The sequence below is a fragment of the Danio rerio genome, chromosome 15 (genome assembly GCF_049306965.1).
Source record: "Danio rerio strain Tuebingen ecotype United States chromosome 15, GRCz12tu, whole genome shotgun sequence".
NCBI classification, from domain to species: domain Eukaryota; kingdom Metazoa; phylum Chordata; class Actinopteri; order Cypriniformes; family Danionidae; genus Danio; species Danio rerio.
The window spans coordinates 2,267,865-2,282,871 of record NC_133190.1 but is presented as its reverse complement, the minus strand read 5'-3'; the positions used below and the strand labels follow the sequence as shown (position 1 = coordinate 2,282,871).

General features: G+C 36.6%; 1 protein-coding gene across 1 annotated transcript in view; it reads right to left on the bottom strand.

Moving 5' to 3' along the window:
* rsrc1 (arginine/serine-rich coiled-coil 1) overlaps positions 1–15,007 on the bottom strand; it is a 226,042-nt gene that overhangs the window by 178,246 nt on the left and 32,789 nt on the right. The window contains 1 exon segment of the mRNA NM_212947.2: positions 2,264–2,431. Within this exon segment, the coding sequence (NP_998112.2) occupies positions 2,264–2,431 (168 nt within the window).

Below are 15,007 nucleotides of genomic sequence, written 5' to 3'. Positions count from 1 at the left end.
TTTTGCTCCAGTAACTGTTTATGGGCATGTGACTGTTTTCATTAGTTGTTTACGTCACAGCTAATGAACAGAGGACTGATGCGCGTCACAATAGAAGTGGCCCCACAACGTATTACTTCTAATGATGGATGCTATGTGCAACAATTACCGCTGTCACTTACCCCAATGTATAAATTTGGTCGGAAATGTTTGTAGAAGCGTCCAAACAGCGGAATGTCAGAAATCTGTAAAGATCACGACATCTTGAACAGATTGTGCTTCTATAATTACGGTTGTAAATACGCTCGCCCAATGTCTTCCAGGCTTACCGATTGTTGATATTGGAACGGGTGCGGAGAACACTTTGTGTCTTGGAGTCAAACCTGCCTGTGGACTCGAGGTGGGGGCTCCAAGGGGGCAAATAGGATGGGAATGCGGTTAGAGCTTGCTCACGCATATTACACCGGGGCATAAATCAAGACAGTGAGAGAGAAGCAAATGCATTAGACCCCCGGCGGGACGGTGTATACACTGTGTTAGAAAGGCTGGATGGATGAGGCCTACCACACCATTGAGCTGAACTCTCAGATGAATCTAAACTATAAGATTTCCTACTAAGACTGATGTATTGATGGGCTGGTACAGTTTGACAGTGTGAAGGCCCCTGGTATAACTTCTTTTTTGTTCCTTGTTTGAGGCCAAAAAGAAGATTGTAAAGGCTGAGTGGTGACTGTTTTCAAAACATGGGACACCCTGTGCTGTGGTGGGCTGGGTTGTAAATGTATCATGCAGTTTAAGGGCGTACTCACATTATGCTATCCGAACCGTGCCCAGGCCCGCTTCCCGGATCGTTTGAGATGTGTGAGTGCGCTGAATCAGGGCTCAGGCACTGTTTACTTGGCCGGCCCTGGCTCGGTTGGAAGAGGTGGGCCTGAGCGCGGTTCACTTGGGCTTTGGCGTGGTACGCTTGTGTGTGAGTGCAAAATGCGACAAAGCCCGAAACTGAAAGCTAGACGTGACTTTAAGGGGCTGTTTTATATGGATTTATTAATCATTCTTACTGTTCAGTGAACGCAAACTGCCGTAGTTTATTAAAGACGCAAACCCCTCACTGCACCACAGCTGCACCTTCAGCAGACCTCCTCATTCCTGCAGCACGAGGGCTTTATCAATTCAATTCAATTCAACTGTTTATTGACATGTGCACAGTAAGGAAACACGTCTCCCTGTACAATGAGATTCTTACTTTGCCGTCCACAGTAAAGTCATACACACAACATACACATCATACACATAAATACACATATATACACAGAAGTGACTGAAGTATGATTATAAAACGTAAGTATATAAATATCTATGAAAATGAACAATATATAAACCTGATTTGAGTAATGAAACAGATGTAAACAATGTACAGTGTTTTTTAAATATTTTTTTATTGTGCTTATTATGCAAAAAGTGCCTAGTGCAATTGGCTTATGTGCAAAAAAAAAAAAAAATAATAATAATAATAATAAAATAGTGCAAAATGGGATGGAGTATGTAGTGTTGTACTGAGCAGAAAAAGAGACTGTTATGTACGTTGGTTATCTGTTTAGAGGTCTGATAGCTGATAGGATGATTGTTTATGAGCGCTAAAACTGGCGGATCTGTTCGGTGAAATATCTGACTGCGTGTCCCCGCATCCCTAAGGACTGTTTGGCGAAATATTTGACTGCATGTCACTGCATATCAAACGACTGAAACGATATAACTAGAGAAATCTCCACTGTGCTGAGCGAGAGCGCTCACTGAACAGCGCAGCAGCCTTGACGTAAGCGTGCCCAGGCCCGATTGTATTGTGAGTGCGGGCCGTCAGGAGAGACGGGAGGGGGAACAAGCGTGCTTTGGCCTGGTTCGAGGCAACTGTACATAGTGTGAGTACGGCTCCTGAACAAGTGGACTCCTGAACACAACAACAACTAATAGTTTTCATGTGTCATCACACCATGAGGAGGAAGCCCCCATGGGGGTAAAACATTACTATCTCTCACTGACCGCCAACTCGAGGGCTGAGTAATTTCACCAATGCGCCCAAATATATTATGAGGTCGCATAGATTAATATTCGGGCGCATATGGGACCAAACTGGTCGCAATTTAGAGCCCTGCAATACCGTGATATTTCGATCCAGGGTTATCATATTGTCAGAACCTTATTCCAGCACATGCCTAGTGTGCAGGCAAGAGAAAAAGATGGAGGGGAAAAATCACTCTTATTCTGCACAAAAAGAAAGTGTTACCTTTGTTTGTCCTTCTCCTTGGCTTTATCCGTGTCTTTGTCTTTAGTTCTGTCTCGTGTCCTGTCTTTGTCCCGAGTCCTGCGCTGGCCACGGTCTCGCTCTCTGCTGCGTTTCCTGCTGGATCGTCCACTGCTGCAACTGCGAGACCTTCGGTGGCGGGATCGAGACCTTTAGGAAACACACGACCAATGCGTAATTGCTAATTAGTAGTTTCTTAAGCCATCAGTGTTCGTTTATGGGTGGTTAATGCCGCTAATTGTGACCTAAACTTAAGTGATAAGCCATAACCAACAGAAAAATATAACGTGTTAAAGATACTGTATTTAATCAAAGGTAAAACTTCATTCATTCAGTCACTTTCCTTTAGCTTAGTCCCTTATTTATCAGGGGTCGCCACAGCAGAATGGACTCCCAACTATTCCAGCATATGTTTTATTATGCAGCAGATGCCCTTCTAGCAGCAACCCAGTAATGGGAAACAAAGGTAAATGTAAATTAAATAAAAAAAACTGAATTAAATAAGTTTAAAATCACACGGCCATGACAAATCAGTGTTTTCAGGATCGATGGTTGGTGTCAATTACAAGTACTCATGCCAAACCCTATGAAGTGGCCATTAGGGAGGAGCACACTATGACTGTACACATGCTGTATTGATCCTCACGGACAGAGCAAAACTATCCATCCAAACACACACATGTGTGGGTGACTATGGTGAATAAAAGTCAAGCACTCAATTTGTGTACTTTTGCTTCATGCAATGCTATTAATGTCTTAAAAATATTATGTAATCAATGAAAAATGCACCAAAGTAGTCTCGAAAATCACTTCTTTTTCTACTAAAGCGATGATCATTTCCACCACCATGTGATTTCCCCTGCATTATTCAACAGCCTCTAATATATATAAATATAAATATATATATATATATATATATATATATATATATATAATTGATAATTATATATAAATTAATAAAATTAATAATATAATTATTTAAATAATAAATAAAATAATAATAATAATAATATTTTAATACCAATTATTATTATTACTATTTAAATAATATTTTATATTTTTTAAATTTAAAATATTATTTATATAATATTCTAAAAACTACTAATAATAATTTAATACAAATTATTACTATTGCTATTATTATTATTATTATTATTATTATTATTTTAGAATGTTTATATTTATATAAAACACTGTTACATTTTTTAATTGTATAATAATTATTTGTTCATCAATATATTTCATTTTATGATATGAATTTCTAATAACATGATAAAAATACAAACTGAATGCCAGATTCTTGAATTTGATGTTTAATTCCTTATAATGGCTTGGCACACATGCTGTCATGCAAGTTCAGGGAATAACCATCACAGTAATGATAAAACACTGTAATAATACAGTAACTACATTTTTTGATTATGCACCATTCAAATCCTATGGTTATTTGCATTATAAAGCTTTAAATTGCAATGGCAATCTTGCTTTTGTAGAACACAGATGCAACTGAAATAGTTTGCTGTACAAAAACTATAAAAATATATTATTATATAATATTTGTATTATGTAATAATTATTTTTATACACACGCACACACACACACACACGCACAAACACACACACACACACACATATATATATATATATATATATATATATATATATATATATATATATATATATATATATATATAGAAAATGCTACTACTACTACTACTACGAATAATAATAATAATAAATGTAATAATAATAATAATAAAAATAATAATAATAATTCAAATTTTAATAATGATAATAATAAATTACTATTATTATTATTATTATTAATGAAATATTTAAAGAGTAATAATAATTTAAAAAATAATAATTTAAATAATAATTTATAATGATAATTTTTAAGAAATTTAAATAATAATACGATTTTTAAAAAATTATTTAAATAACAGTAATACAAATAATACTTATTTCATATTAATTTAGTAAAATTATAATTATTATTATTAATAAGAATATTTTTAAATAATAATAAATAATAATTTTTATTTTAATAATAATAATAAATTATTATTGTTATTATTATTTTACAATAAATAATTTAAAGAATAGTAGTAATCATTTTTATAATAATAATGTAAAGAATTGTTTAAATAGAAATAATAAACATAATAAATATAAAATAATATAAATTTATTAATAATTTCCTATTCATTTAACAAAACTTATAATCAATATTAATAATAATATTATTTATATATATAAATATATTTATTAATAATTTCATATTAATTATATAAAAAATATTATTTTTATTAATATCATTTTAGAATAATAATAATAAATATAATAATAAATCAAATAATATTAATTTATTAATATTTCATATTAATTTTATCAAAAAATATCATCTTTATTAATAATATAATAATAATAATAATAATAATAATAATAATAATAATAATAGACTTCTTAACCAAAACTTCCTCTTTTTTTTGTAAATGAAACTGTTCTCAGCATTTCAGAAGCTAAAAAATTCATATTTTCATGAAAGATGCAGGCCTGGATTGAGATTTAATAACATTCCTGAAATCAGAGACCGAGTCTACAAGCAGAGATCACTATCTGCAGAAAAAAACACACAAAATCTACAGTGTTCCAGTTTTTTTTTCTGTGGTTTAATCTGATGGTTTCGCAGTTCTGGTTACACGAGAGAACACAAGAGCGGTCTTATTTTAGCAAATGTACTTGTGGCCGAGCGCACATAATAAACACCAGGCCCCGTCAGGTTTGCTCCATTTCATTTTTTTTCATCTCTTTCTCTCTTTCCGCAGCCCTGCTCACTTGTGCGCCTGTTGCAAATTAAATTTATTGTAGTTAATAGACTGTGGTGCGGCTGCTAAATGTCAATTTCATTACCAAGGCCTTTACCCTTAGAGAATTATGACCTCATTTAAGGCGATGGTGGGGGGGGGGACGTGTTAATGCGGGACGGCCAGATAAACATCCCCTGCCACAAAGCACACACACACACACACATGCGCGCGCGTCCAGCAGCATCATGCCAAGAGTGGGCTATTTTACATCACTTTCAGCTATTATCGCCGGAGGAAAGAGCCTTCCCCTATGGCCTGAAAAAATATTTTGAATTCTTTTGAAAGGTGTTTTTTTATTATTATTTCTCTCCAATCCATTAAATCTAGCAGCGACGATTGGCTGAGGCAATTTTCCCTGCAAATTATCAATAAAGTAATTACCAGTGTGTGGGAGCGCGCTGGGCGCTTATCGGCGATGCCCCCTGCCCGGCCGCGGATCTGATCCCTCCCCACAGCACCGCGTTTGGGTAATTATACGAGCGGGATGCTGTCCTGCTGTTATCTGACCATATTACATTCCCGCTAAACAAGCTTTCTTGCTTCGTATGAAATTGGATATTAATGGTGGCGAATGATAGCACTAGTGTAACTAACAGGCGTAAGATACACCACTGGAATCCTAACCTGAGAAAATGATTATTTATTCCTGCCATGGGCCTTTCTCTTGCTCTCTCCCAAATGCACACACACACACACACACATGTTCGTATTGGTGGTTTACAGACACTCTTCAAAGGTGTAATGTAATTTGTATAGTGAAAAATGGCTAATATATAGCCTAACCCTAACCCTAACATGACAAGAAACCTCGGCCATACTCTCCTTTTCAAGCTCACATGTTGCACTAAACCAATATGATAGGGTACAACCATGTTATATCCATCATATTAAACCAAATACTAACCTTATAAATGATCAAAACCAGTACACACACAGACACCTTGGTTGTGGTGGTTTAAAGGCACTCTTTATAGGCATGTCCCCGTAAACCACTGTAATAGAGTACAACTATGTCATTTCCATATTCCATATCCCCTTGTAAACCACCAAAATCCAGTACACACACACAGACATGTTGGTTGTGGTGGCTTAAAAGCACTCTTTTTAGGCGTAATGTAACTTATACAGTAAAAAGGGCGCATTGTATGGCCTAGCCCTAACCCTAACCTTAACCCTAAGTGCTTGAAGGGGCATGTCCCCATAAACCACTGTAATAGAGTACAACTCGGTCACAGCCATGTGATTAAACAAAAACAACAAAACTAGTACACACACTCACATACATGGGTATTGGTGGTTTACAGGAGCTCTTCATAGGCATACTGTGAGTTATACAGTTAATACGCTTATTATATGGCCTAGCCCTAGCCTTAACCTTAACCTTAAGTGTCTAAAAGTGGCATGACCCCATATTACACCATAATAGAGTACAAATATGTCATACTCATGATATTATACAAACACTACACACACACACACACTCACACACACACACACACACACACACACACACACACACACACACACACACACACACACACAGTTTCTTGCTTCATGAAATCGGATAATAATGGTGACAAATGATAGCACCAGTGCACGCGTAGTAAGATTAAATTAAACTTTTAATTAAAATTGCATAAAATTTAAATAAACTAAAAATAAAATAAATGTATTGTTTTTTTTATTTCATATTTTAATATATTTTTATTTATATTTTATTTTATTTATCAATGTATCAATTAACTATTTATTACACAGCTTTCAGAATATTGTGAAGTTAAATATTCAGACCAAAAATCTAACTGAATACATTACAATTACTGTAAATCATAAAGGGTTTGTTCACCCAAAAATTCAAATGTACAACTTAAAAGAAGATATTTTGAAGAATGTTGGCAGCTGGCACCCATTGACTTCCATATTATTTTCCTAATACTGTGGAAGTTGATGGCAACCAGCATTCTTTAAAATATATTCTTTTGTGTTCAGGGACAGTGAACGACGAGGTAATTTAAATTTTGGGGTGAACTATCCCTTTAAGCTGACAGTATACATGAAAAAAAAATTGTTTAATGCCATACTGTGCGTATAGTTGATTGTAAAAGACAGAAAATCAAATAAAGGTTAATGTTTGAGAAGGCCAGAAAGTTCCTGTACACCTTAAGTTTGAAAAAGTATCAACTCTGTCCTCTGCAGGTCAAGCAGAGTATACACAAACTACAGTAAGTGTGGATATCCCTTGGTCAATATGAACTTTCACTATATTTGAGGTTTACTTGCAAACTCAGAACACAACACAAGCTTCAGACTTTGGCTCAGTTTAATGAGTGAATAATTCGCAAATTTAGTATAAAAAAATTACAAATAAAAAAGAAAACTTCAGAATCCCTCTTCAGCTATTGTTAAAAACTATAATAATAATAATAATAATAATAATAATAAGGGCGAGGCAGTGGCGCAGTAGGTAGTGCTGTTGCCTCACAGCAAGAAGGTCGCTGGTTCGAACATCGGCTCAGTTGGCGTTTCTGTGTGGAGTTTGCATGTTCTCCCTGCCTTCGCGTGGGTTTCCTCCGGGGGCTCCGGTTTGCCCCACAGTCCAAAGACATGCGCTACAGGTGAATTTGGTAGGCTAAATTGTCCGTAGTGTATGAGTGTGTGTGTGAATGTGTGTGTGGATGTTTCCCAGAGATGGGTTGCGGCTGGAAGGGCATCCGCTGAGTAAAAACTTGCTGGATAAGTTGGCGGTTCATTCCGCTGTGGCGACCCCGATTAACAAAGGGACTAAGCCGATAAGAAATTGAATGAATGAATGAATGAATGAATATAATAATAATAATAATAATAATAATAATAATAATAATAATAATAATAATAATAAATAAGTGTTTGCCCCTTTACTGATTTCTTTTTTTTTTTGTTACACTTTATTGTTTCAGATCATCAAACGAATTTAAATATTAGTCAAGAGTAACACAAGTAAATACATCATACAGTTTTGAAACAAAGGTTTTTAATATTAAAGATAAAATATAACACTAGATAACCCTGTGTGAAAAGCGTTTGCCCCCTAAAGTCTAACGGGTCGTCCTTTTCAATAATTGAGTCTGTAATAGTACTGTGGAGAAACTTTGGCCCACAAGTCATTGCAGAATTGTTGTAATTCAGCCATACAGGAGGGTTTTTCGAGCAATTAAATTGAGATCTCAACTGCATTCATGTCAGGACTTTGACTAGGCCACTCTAAAATCTTTCAATTGTATTTCTACAGCCGTTCAGTAGTGGACTGTGCATTGGATCATTGTCCTGCTGCAGAACCCAAGTTCACTTCAGCCTGAGGTCACTAAGAGATATCTGGACGCTCACTTTTAGGATATTTTGGTTCACAGCAGAACTCATGGTTCCTTTCAACACAGCAAGGGAAATATGTGTAAAAAAAATTAAATTGTACCTAATGAATTTGACAGCGAGGCAGTGGCGCAGTAGGTAGTGCTGTCGCCTCACAGTTCGCTGGTTCGAACCTCGGCTCAGTTGGTGTTTCTGTGTGGAGTTTGCATGTTCTCCCTGCGTTTGCGTGGGTTTCCTCCGGGTCCTCCGGGTTCCCCCACAGTCCAAAGACATGCGGTACAGGTGAATTGGGTAGGCTAAATTGTCCGTAGTGTATGAGTGTGTGTGTGAATGTGTGTGTGGATGTTTCCCAGAGATGGGTTGCGGCTGGAAGGGAATCCGCTGCGTAAAAACTTGCTGGATAAGTTGGCGGTTCATTCCGCAGTGGCGACCCCGGATTAATAAAGGGACTAAGCCGACAAGAAAATGAATGAATGAATGAATGAATAATACATTTGACTTCAGCTGTAATATCAAGCCTTCAAGTCAAGCCTGAAATTACTCATACCTATGGAAAATTCCTAAACTTTTATTCAGGTAGAACGTTTTTTGTTTGTTTGTTTTTTTGTTTGTTTGTTTGTTTGTTTGTTTGTTTGTTTGTTTGTTTGTTTACTGAAAATGACCCAGGCTTCTCCCTAAAGACAACATGACAATGTACAAGCGTCATCGTGGATAAAAATATTTTTCAGCGTTTATTTACATTTGAACAAATCTTTAAGTCAGATTTTGTCATGGGTATGGGTGTGATACTCATGAAGAAAAACGTCGACAGAAACAATCAACAAGCAGCTTCTGCTTAATTAGCCTGACAGAAGTTTTCAGTGTTTGTATTCCCGCACACTGAAGTTCACCTTGAACAAGCCATGTGGATTTCCAACAGGGGCCTGATCTCCAAACAGCTGTTCACTCTTTTTTTTTTTTTTTTTTAGTTTTCTCCCCCGAGCGCTCCACCACGTAATGAAAAATGTTAACTATTCAGCGTGTCTTCTTTCTGAGTGCACTTTAAATGCAGTCTAATTTATGAGATTCCTCTAATTACCGAAGCTGATGAGAACATTTCCCAAGCTGTTTCTTTCTGCGCATCTCCTCCTTTTACACACACGATTTATCACGCAAACTCACAGACAGGAAACAAATTACTAATTAATATTGTTATAATTAACATATAATTATTATAGTTTTAATACAAAACCCATCTGACGTAATTTAATTTTGCTGACAAACGCTTGTTTTTTGTCTCACGTGAAGAAAATTGTTACCATTGTAAACTCATTCATTCATTTTCTTTTTGGCTTAGTCCCTTTATTAATCCGGGGTCGCCACAGCGGAATGAACCGTCAACTTATCCAGCACATTTTACGCAGCGGATGCCCTTCCAGCCGCAACCCATCTCTGGGAAACATCCACACACACACTCATACACTACGGACAATTTAGCCTACCCAATTCACCTGTACCGCATGTCTTTGGATTGTGGGGGAAACCGGTGCACCCGGAGGAAACCCATGCAAATGCAGGGAGAACATGCAAACTCCAAACAGAGCCAGCCGAGGCTCGAACCAGCAACCTTCTTGCTGTGAGGCGACAGCACTACCTACTGCTGTAAACTTTAGAAATTTATTTAATTAAAAATTTTTATTTTGATTTATTTATGCTTTTAAATTGCATGACGGGATTTGATCTTTTCTCCTATTTTTTTTATTATTAATTTTTTAAGGGTTTTCACCTTTATTATGATAGGACAGTAGAGATTTCAGACAGGAAAAATTGTCCAGGGAGAGAGGAAAAGGGTCGGCAAAGGACCTCGAGCCGGGAATCAAACTTGGGTCGTGAGCACATTGGTGCTATGTGTCGGTGCACAGTACCGCTAGTCTATTGGCATCAACATAAATACTACCATATGCTAAGTTCGAACCTACAACCTCATGGTTAGTAAAGCAGCGCTAGTAGATCAGTCATTGTCTCCAACAACTTTTAGATGTAGAAAAAGTTCCTTCTATAGTTTGCAGGGATAATAACAGCTTTCACACTGTAAATATTCAGAAAACTTCTGGAATGACTTTCCCAGTGCAATTAAAAATGTTTTGTCTATTTTAAAGTAAAGCACCAATCACACATCATTACAAAATACCACTAAATTATGACATCACTCTTATAAGTGCCAATGACCACAGCGGCCTCCAAGATGTTTAAACCACCAGGACTCTTCCTAGAGCTTGCCGGCCATCTAAACTGAGTGATCAGGGAGAAGGGCCTTAGTTAGGGAGGTGATCAATAACCCGATGGTCACTCTGTCTGCGCTCCAGCGTTCTTCTGTGGAGAGAGAAGAACCTTACAGAAGGACAACCATCTGTGCAGCAATCCACCAATCAGGCCTGTATGGTAGAGTGGCCAGATGGAAGACACTCCCCGCCTGGAATTTACCAAAAGGCATCTAAAGGACTCTCAGATCATCAGAAACTAAACTCTCTGGTCTGATGAGACTCAAACTGAACACTTTGGAGTGAACGCCAGGCGTTACGTTTGGAGAAAACCAGGCAGCGCTCATCACCAGGATAAAACCATCCCTACAGGGAAGCATGGTGGTGGCAGCATCATACTGTGGGGATGTGGTTCAGCAGCAGGAACTGGAAGACTAGTCAGGATAGAGGGAAAGATGAATGCAGCAATGTACAGAGACTGAATGAAGACCTGCTTCAGAGTGCTCTTGACCTCAGACTGGGGCGACGGTTCATCTTACAGCAGGGAAATGACCCAAAGCACACTTCCAAAATATCAATGGAGTGGCACAACAACAACTAGGTGAATGTCCTTGAGTGGCCCAGCCAGAGCCCAGACCTAAATCCTATTGAACAACTCTGGAGAGATCTGAAAATGGCTGTATACCGTCTCTACCCATCCAACCTGATAGAACTTGAGAGGTACAGCAACGAGGAATGGGCAAAAATTCCCAAAGACAGGTTAGCCGAACTTGTGGCATCATATTCAAAAAGACTGTAATCGCTGGCAAAGCGGCACCAACAAAGTATTGAGCAAAGGCTGTGAATACTGATGTACACGTGATTTTTCAGCTTTTTATTTGTAATAAATTTGCAACAATGTCAAAAACTCTTTCTTCACATTGTCATTATTGGGTATTGTGTGTAGAATGTTGAGGTAATAAAGGAATTAAATCCATTATGCAATAAGAAAAGTGGAAAAAGTCAAGCGCTATGAATACTTTCCGGATGCACTGTAGGTGAAGGTAACAAAAACATTTGTTGACAAGTTTTTATCATTTAATTTGTAACAGCGTATAAGCGAAAGAACAAGAGAAAAATGAGCTCACATACTTAGCCCACCCACACTTACAAAACCTGTGTCATTTCGTCAAGTTCACAGGTCTCTAAGAATGCTCTGATCTCGCACAACGTAATTAGTTTCGAGCGATCAGGGAGGGAAATAAATGAAGTGTAAAATAAGTGTTCCAGCATATGTGACCGCCATCACTCAAGGAAAACGGTGACATCCTAAACGCTCGTATCCAACTAGCACTACTGAGACTGTATTACAGCCCTATTAGACGACACCGCAAGCAGAGGGTCAATTACAGGCTATAGGTCAGAAAGTCAATAGGTGCTAACTTAACACTGTCAACACACACAATCATATGAGCCACTTCTAATGCAGTGATCTGAAACATTACGATAACACTTTAGTTTTATTCACATTACTTACTACTGGATTATTAACTGCCGGTCCCACTTTATATTAGGTGGCCTTAACTAATATGTACTTACACAGGAATTAATAGTTTGTTACAATGTACTTATTGTGTAAATACATGTATTTACTGTGTACTTATGCTTGATTAAATACATGTATGCATTTACATCTGTATTTAACTTTTGTATTTACATTTGTCAATACACTGTTGACCATCCCTTACACCTTAACCCACCCTTAAACCTACCCACGCCACCAAACCTGTCCATAACCCAACCTCTATCCCAACTCAAAAGCACCACAAGTCAAATACATTATAAACACAGTAAGTACATTGTATTTATTTTTTGATGTAAGTACATAGTAGTTAAGGACACTTAATATATAGTGGGACCTAACTGCTTATTATTAAGATTTTAACTGTTTATTAGCACTTATGAAGTGTGATCTCGTTTTACATCCCTAATCCTACCCAATTATTGACTATTAGTAAGCAGCTAAGTAATAGTTTGAGCTAAAAGTCTTAGTTAATTGTTTGTTAAAAGCGTGAATTGTACATTAAAATAAAGAGTGACCAAAATAAATAATGATCATCAGAATGCTACACAATGTATGTATTACTGTATATTGCAATGTAATTTTTTTCAATGTGGTGCAGCCTAAAAAAAATATTATTTTAAACTCATTTAAAACATCAAAAGTATCAGTGAACTAAATTTTGTTGCATTAAGTGTTTTTTAATTAATTGGTAAAACCTTATTTTACTTATTAAAAGTCATGTGATGGCAAATTATTCACTATTTTCATACCTCTGTACAGTACCATTCATCGCTTTGCGTTACTTTATAGGTGGCACAGATAATCTTGATTAATCTCACTGCAATCGTGGAATTAATCTAGACTAATCTCGAATAAAATGGCTCATTTGAATTCTGCCGAAGGCATTCAGAATATGTGCGCTACCCAAATAATGACTGAAAGTAAGTCTTTGAGAACGGGTTTCTCAAGCCAGGTGGCGCATTAAAGCAGTGGCTTATCTCCCGTTTCCAAAATGCATCACACACTGCTTGAGGAACTGTTCTACTATGATAATTGGTGATGAATATAAATGATGTTCAATAAGATGTGCTTGTGTTTACTCACTGTTTATTCAGTTAAACATTAATGTTGAACTGTCGGCCTACATAAGCTCCAAACAGCCATTTTTGATTACCTTAATCCGACTAAAATCATAACTAAACTAAACAGAAATGGAGTTAAGACATGTGGAGTATCCAGATATTAGTGGCAGTATTGAAGTAAACAACGCAATCAAACTATTACCGCCATGTAGGACTTTTCACCATATTATCCGACAAGATCCACACTGCTGTCAGTAATAGACCACACACACACACACATCTCGCAAAATGCTAAAGTTTTTTTCTTTCCATTTGGCGTGCGTTTTTAAATTCCATAACACTCTCTCCAGTCCTCACTTCTTGTTTGCGTCTAATACCCCAGTTTGTCACGGGGGCATGAATGAAATGTTCATGAGTGAATGTTAAAAACTGCCGAACTGCAGTTAAAGTCACCCAAAATTAAAGTAATCTCTTACATGAAAGCACTTCACGTAAACACATTAATTATATTATTGTCTATTAAGGCAGATAACTAGATTACTGATGTCCATGTAAGCGTAATCAGTAGTGTTTTTGAAATAAGAGAAAGATCCAGAAGGGCATCTTGCTGATTTGATTCAGAAGGGCACTTCTTTGTTAGACGGCTAACCTATTTGACTTTAATTCGCCCCATTTTATTTGTATGTTTTAACGCAAAAACTCTACAGGTACCTGATAGTGGAGCTAACATTAATCAGATTCACTCCAGTGAACTGCATCTATATTAGCACGTCACGTTTGATGTGTTAATTTCACAGTAGGAATGCACACAGGTTCGAAGACTCGTTCTCGCCCCCTACAGTGCAATTTGGCCAGGTGTAAAGTCATCATGGCTTGCATAGAATAGACCCAGCTCCCAACTCAACTTTGAGAATAGATTAACGATTTTTTTAATCATTTTTTAATTACTTTTAGAAGCAGGAATTAAGAAACATACTTTTGATGCATGCCTAGTGCTAAAATAATAATAATAGGGTGTGCTAACTTTTGCACTGCGATCTTCAGTTATTTTCTTTGACTAGTTTCAGTTTTAGCTTTAAAGCTCTCATGAACTAGAAGCTGCGAGCCGTTTTTTTGTTTTGTTTTGTATTTTGACGCAGGTCTTAGAGAAACGGAATATTAAATGAGAAAACAGTGGACATGACTGTGAACTGATTGGATAGGGCGAGTATAAGTATTGTAGCCCCACATCCTTAGATATGATAGGATATATTATGAAGTGGATTTTCAGATTTCAACTAAAGATTACAATGGCATGCACAGATACATTGCTCACCACAAAACTAGCAATGCGAACTAACAAAATCATATGGTTAGTTTTGATTTTATTTGCACTTTAATACTAATATACACTTCCTGACAAGAGTCTTTTCGTCGATCCCAGTTGTAAGAGCAACAATTAATAACTTGACTTCTAGTTGATCATTTGGAAAAGTGTCAGAAAGTGGATTTCTCTCCTGAATTATCTGCTGAAATAATAATAATAATAATACCTTTTATTTATAGGCGCCTTTCGGAGCACTCAAGGACACCTTACAGTATGTCACAGGCACATTACAAAAACAAGACAGAAGAGTAATAAAATGAAATGCATCTCAATCATCACA